At 52.0% G+C, this 6000-nt stretch overlaps 1 protein-coding gene across 1 annotated transcript; it reads right to left on the minus strand.

The window, feature by feature from the left end:
- Window positions 1–708: 708 nt before the first annotated feature.
- On the minus strand, window positions 709–1727 carry PFICI_06301 (uncharacterized protein; the record flags this gene model as incomplete). Its single annotated transcript, XM_007834882.1, has 2 exons — window positions 709–940; window positions 1003–1727. 2 exons carry the CDS (start codon window positions 1725–1727, stop codon window positions 709–711), a joined length of 957 nt encoding a protein of 318 aa, XP_007833073.1.
- Window positions 1728–6000: the final 4273 nt, after the last annotated feature.

Consider the following 6000-nt stretch of genomic DNA (forward strand, 5'->3'; position numbering starts at 1 on the left):
ATTGATTACACCAAGAAAGAATAACGGGATCAAAGTATGTATGAATGTCGTCACTTGAGTTCTCCCGTGCGCAATGTATAACATATCTTGATTGAGCATGTCCTTTTTCGAATGCTCCTCCTCATGACAGTGCCGATCTGCCGAAAGCATCACCCCCAAAAAGTTATTATACCTGTCATCTACCGCATCAATTCGGCCTAATTGGTATAAAGTTGACAATTGTGGGGGGAATGTATCAACCATTACCATCATTACAGGTTACCTTGGCGGAATACAGCACAATAAACATCCAGCCCCTTCATTATCAAGCCTTGGCAAACATGTCTATGAATACGATTTGCGAACCGAGTAAACAGTGGCATTGACCATAAGTGGGAAGCCCAAAACGAGCCAAGCGGGTAGGTTAAGCTCTAGGTGTACTCTTTTGGTCAGTGATATGCTCACAAGGTCCAGCGCCAATAGTCACATTCGGCAATGGCCGCAACAATACCCGCCGATGCCTCCTCGGCCGCGATGGGATTAGATCAAGGTGTGTTGCAACTTTATAGAGCCCGTATGCTCGTCCCTGTGCCAAGCGTCAACGGTGCCTTAGCGAACCAAGGTGTTGGTACGCGATACTGTCCAAGTTCTTCCAAAGTTTCAAGTCCACAGTGCCTGAATGGAAATGGAACTGAACTCTATGGTATTCATCGCTTTCAGCCCTGTGACCTAAATCTGTGGGCGTTGGCCACTCGGAGGTGGTTCGTCATCCGGAGGCCGTGATGGCGTTGCTTTCGGTTCGCTAGACTTATCTATTGTAAGCTCTCCACGGGAGAACTTTGTTGAGCTCGGCGGTTTGGACGCCATGCCAAAGACGCTTTGTTGGCCTTTTGCGGCCATCTTCAGGTTGCTAAATCTTGCTTCCGGTAATCGCTTGCCAGCCTTGATACTCTCCATGATCCTGTTGACGCGTTAGTGGTTCATGCTCCTTTTGATGGTTTCGTACTTTCACGGGTATCTGACCATTCGACTCCCACAAACTTCACGGCAGCGCCACCAACTTTTTGTATCTCCTTTTGAAGCTTGCCTCCGGCGAGGCCTCCACCACCACCGTTGCCACCACCGGCTGGACGTCCAAGTATGACATGCGTGACTTGCCTCCTACCCAGATGAATTGACATTCTGGCACCGTGTTCAGCGAGTAAATGCTTGAGTTTGTGGTCTGATATAACGGGGTATGTGCTGCCATTGACGTAGACCACGACGCCATCGAAAATCTTTCTTGGTCTGTCGATCTTCTCCTGCTGCGATTCATCCTCTGACTTGCGCCGCCTCGCCAAGTTTTCCTCTGCCGTCAGTTTGTTTTCGTCTCCGTTGGCCAACGAGGACTGGTCGGACCCCCGTGATGTCGAGCTCAAGCTCCGTTTCATGGTCCCCGGTTTGACCAACATGTCCATGACTGAATTCTTGGCTCGAGCACGAAGCTCCGGTGGCACAATGCCTTGCAATTCTGGATCCCAGTGTTGTGATCCCGCCCCGACGGCATCAGACATGCGCTGGCCGCCGCCGGCTCCGCTCCGGAATTGTGACTGAAGCTTTGCGCTCCTCGAGTCCCGCCATCCTGTACTTCCTCCCAGGCGGTTTTCTGCTCGCTGGTGGCCGGTAGACGAAGAGTTCCACGGATCAAAAGATGAGCCAAACTTGGGCGTGGCGGCCTTTGGTATATCTGATTTGTGTGGTGATGGCATTGGTGATATTTATCTACAAGACTGCTTATGCATAAAGAGAGAGACCCAGCAAACGGGCACAGGATCGATCCTACGTCGGCTGTTGTAATGTATGCACATGCACCAAGAACGGAGGCGTAGTAGAATTTGCTTATGCTGTTGGTTCTCTGTGCATTATCGTGAGATGCAAATATGTAGATACAATAATAAGCTTGCATGCATAAAGCACGCGCCCGCGACCCTGAGATTTTGTCCCAGCTGGCGGCTGCATTTGTCGATGTCATGACTCGTTGCGGTGCCAATGACAACGGCACGCCTGCACACGAAAACACGTGACGTTGGTGCCTTAGGGTCTAATTGCACCTAGACAATGATGCACCTCAAATTCCAGCGCACTCCAGTTGTTAGTCAGATGTACTAATAACTACCGTAGAGCTAAGATAAAAATATAAACCGCCATTCAGGATATCATATTCTCAGCCTTCACTCCCACTGCAACATATCTTGGTGACCACGAAACATTCATTGGTCACTGTGGAAGTCAGCTGTCGCCGCAGCAAGCGACGACACCCCCGACATAGAAAGATCCACATACCTACGTACGAATACATGCGTACGGCCGCATTGAACGCCGTTTCCTGTCAACCTTGCAAGTACTCTGACCTCCCCGGTCTGATTCGGATGAACAAAGAGGGCAGAGAGGGGGGTGGCAGACTGATTCCTGGCTCGGCCAACAGCACGCGAGAACAGCACGAAAACGCACATCAAGCCTCCCCCGGCTGCGTCCAATCGGGTCTTCTTGCACAGCTCTCGCATCGCCGCGCAGCAAGCAGCAATGTTTCTGCGCTGTAAGTGCGGCTCGCTCAGAAAATCATTACCAGGGGGGCGCGCCCAGATGGGAGGGGAGGGAGGACCCGGGGGTTGGGCAGCCTGACTGGCCTCCTTCTCTCTCTTTGCTGGCCTCTTTTTCTTGTCCTGTCTCGTCTCTCGCTTGTTTCGTGTGGGAGCCCGGACGGGAAATCAGGCGCCGGACATGAAGTCTTGTTCTAGGGCTCCCTGACACTGCTCGGATCTTGCCAATGTACGATTGTCAGGAGGCACCGCGCGCACATACACACACACACACACATGCTGCCGAACAAGTTGTTACTGCTGCTCTGCTTGCTAGGGGGGTCCCCTCCCCGCAGATCTCCATCGTCGTCACTATCCTCGGGCGATGGATCGAGGGTGTAAATTGACCAAAACGCAATGGCTGCTTCATGCATGTCAGTATTGCACAAGAGTCCTGCACCCTGGACGATATCCGTTTCCGCTATTCCCTTCAGAAAAATCTAACGCGGCCTGCCTCATATGGAAACCCTCCAGACTTTCTAAGCGACTAGGTTGGGTGTACCTAGGGAGAGGGCAAGCCAAGAGAGGGCAGCAGCCAAAGGAGGGGTGACGTGCGTCTCGCTATTTCTGGGGGGCTGGGCTGCTGGCGGGCAGTTGTTTTTGATGGCTGATGCGCTGCAAACTGCATTGTACTGCGCAGGCGGCAGGCTCAGCGGCAGCGGCAGCAGCCTATCTGTCCGGCTGACGAATTCTTTCTCCAGCGCATGTCCCGCCCATGAGAGGCAATGTGAAGTGTCGATACGCCACCTGGCTCCAAAAGCATGACCTGCCTTTCATTGCAAAGCTTCTCTCTGGCGCTTTTCCGCCTCCACTACTGGAAGCCATCAAGCAACCTCCTCTGCAATGAATTGAATCCAGAAGCGACAATCGGCCAGCCCAGATCCGCACAAGACAGGGGCATTGAGGCTGTAAAACTACTGTGGGCTCCCATGTATAATGAGATCTACTATTGCTGCACAGCAGAGCTTGACCAAGCGTTCATGCACGATAGGGTCGTTTCTTGCCTGGGTCTGGCCTGCCTGGCTCCTGTCTGTCGCGCACAGCGCAGCGCACATCTGTCAATTAGCATCGATCTTCCCCAGCATTTGTTCAAGCGGCCGAGCGAGCGAGCGAGCCAACGTCTTAGGATACACTAAAGACATGGCATGGTAATTCTGAATGCTGCTTGCTGGCTTGCTGGCTGGCTGGCTGCTGTATAATGGGCTCCTGCCAATGCTGCCGCTGCCGCCTGCATTCCCGTCTGTAATTGTGATCCTTCAGCCAAGCCTTTTCTTTTCTGCCGGCATGGGAGATCGCCACCTTGTGAACTCGCTGGCATTCACCACGGGTTCTTCCTTTTGTTCTTACTACATACGTACATGGTTTCCTTCCACCCTCCTCCATCCATCCTCCTCCTCTCCGCCAGCCTCATGGATCCTCTGTCCGCTGTGGTGCCACTTGCGGTGTTTGTGACGGCCCCGACCGTACCTAGGTAGCAGGCCCTCATCGATAATTATCGAGATTAAATGCGTCCGTGCAATACCTGTCCACGGATAGACAGGGCCCTGAAGTAAGGTAAGGTATGGCTTCCCTTGCCCGGTGTGCAAGTGTACATATAGGATTTGTATTTCTTGCCTTGCCGCGCTTCTCGAAGTGGAAAGCATATCATAATCCCTAGTCACCCAGTTTGTCCGTTATGGTGGAATTTTTCCCCCCTGGTGGGCGTGGATATTCTCAGTTAATTCCAGGCTGGATTTCAAATTTAGAGGGTCCCTATCCTCGATTTGTAGCATGGACCGTACAACAGCCCATAACCACACACCCAACTTTTCTTTTCTCGGGGCGATGGCTGGGGGAGATATGCTGTCTTTCCAATCGGATGCTCTTCAGTTGAGGGCCATGGACGTACTAGTCGATACACGAGATCATTAGGATTGGCCTGCGGATTATCGAGTCCACCCTCAAATGAAAAAAAAAAGCCCACACGGGACACTATCATTTGAAGTCATACAGAACAGGCATCTAGGGAGTTCAACCACCGGCATATGCGTATCATACTTGCTTCTGCTTGCTTCTTCCAACGCTTCCAGCCTCTGAAGCTGCTGCCAGAGTGCTTTGTGCTGATCTTCTCTTTCCACCAGGTCATATGTACTCTGGTGGCTGTGTGTGAGCGAAACCGCGTCTTCGCAGTGCCGAAGGCACAGGGTACCATGATCATCATCTCTCACTCTCGGTCTTATCAAGTAGTAGTACTCTTTCTCTGTACTTTGGACACTACGGAGACCAATCCATGGCTTGTCAAGTACGTGGTATGAGTATATCGAGCACCCACAAACCCTGCCTGGTCATCAAGAGCAATGACCACCACCTCCTCCCTTCCCGCCTGGAGACAGGGACAAGGGCCAACAGGTAGGGAGACAGGCAATGGATACTATGTACACTACTGTGTACACAGCAGCTTGCTGCCAGCAACGCGCACCGTATTTTCCTCCTCTTGTCACCCCCCATGTCCGTCCAAGTGCTTGGCTTGCAGGTGGTGCAAGCCTTTGATGGCTGCGTGGGTCTAGGTATGCGGCTTTTTGCTTGATCGCGGTCGTCCTCGATAGGCCCGGTCCTCTCATGCCGGCACCTATCTCTAGCTTAGCTCACGCCCCCCCTTCTCGCGACCTTCCTAGCACAGCAATAGCGCGACGGATTGCAGGCTGGGGTGTGGGATGTGGATTGTGGACTTGTGGATTTTCGAGGTCCAGGCTGCACTGACACTAGATATGTGAAGTGCGGATAGGCAAGGCAAGGCAAAATATTTAGCATCAAACAAGAAGCCGACGGCGATTGAAAGGACCCAGTTCATGGTCGTTGTTGGTCGTTAGTTGTAGTACCTACCAGTCTACACTAGTCCAGTCCACTCCAAAAATTCCCAAGTCAGTCGGTAGGCCGGCTCTGGCTTCCCAGCGCCCTACCAAATAGTACAGTGGTACACGTACGCACACAAACTCAAACCGTAGGGCACTACACTACTACCTGCGACTACTACTACGGGTACCGGGCTCTTTTTGCTGCAACTAGGAGCGGGTGCGTAACGCAACTCCAATGTAATGTACGATTTAAGCTCGCATCTGAAAGGGCCACACTTTCAGGGGGGGACCTCGTCCTCTTGAGATCAGAGTACATTGGCAGCAGCAGCAGCATCTTGGGGCTGTCTCTTTTTCGACGGTTCATTATACAACCTCGTGGTACCAATGATGTTCATGTAATGTAGAAAGATGACATGCACGCATGCGTGACGGGTAGATACCACGACATTGCAATTACTTTGGACCTTTTTTTGCAACAGCAACAAGAGAGAAATATCAATTCATTATCATTGTTCGTGGGGTCTCGGGCGGCCCCAAACCATTTCATCTCATCAAATGTCTTGCGCCTA

The sequence above is a fragment of the Pestalotiopsis fici genome (genome assembly GCF_000516985.1).
Source record: "Pestalotiopsis fici W106-1 unplaced genomic scaffold PFICI_Scf_4, whole genome shotgun sequence".
Classification (NCBI taxonomy): domain Eukaryota; kingdom Fungi; phylum Ascomycota; class Sordariomycetes; order Amphisphaeriales; family Sporocadaceae; genus Pestalotiopsis; species Pestalotiopsis fici.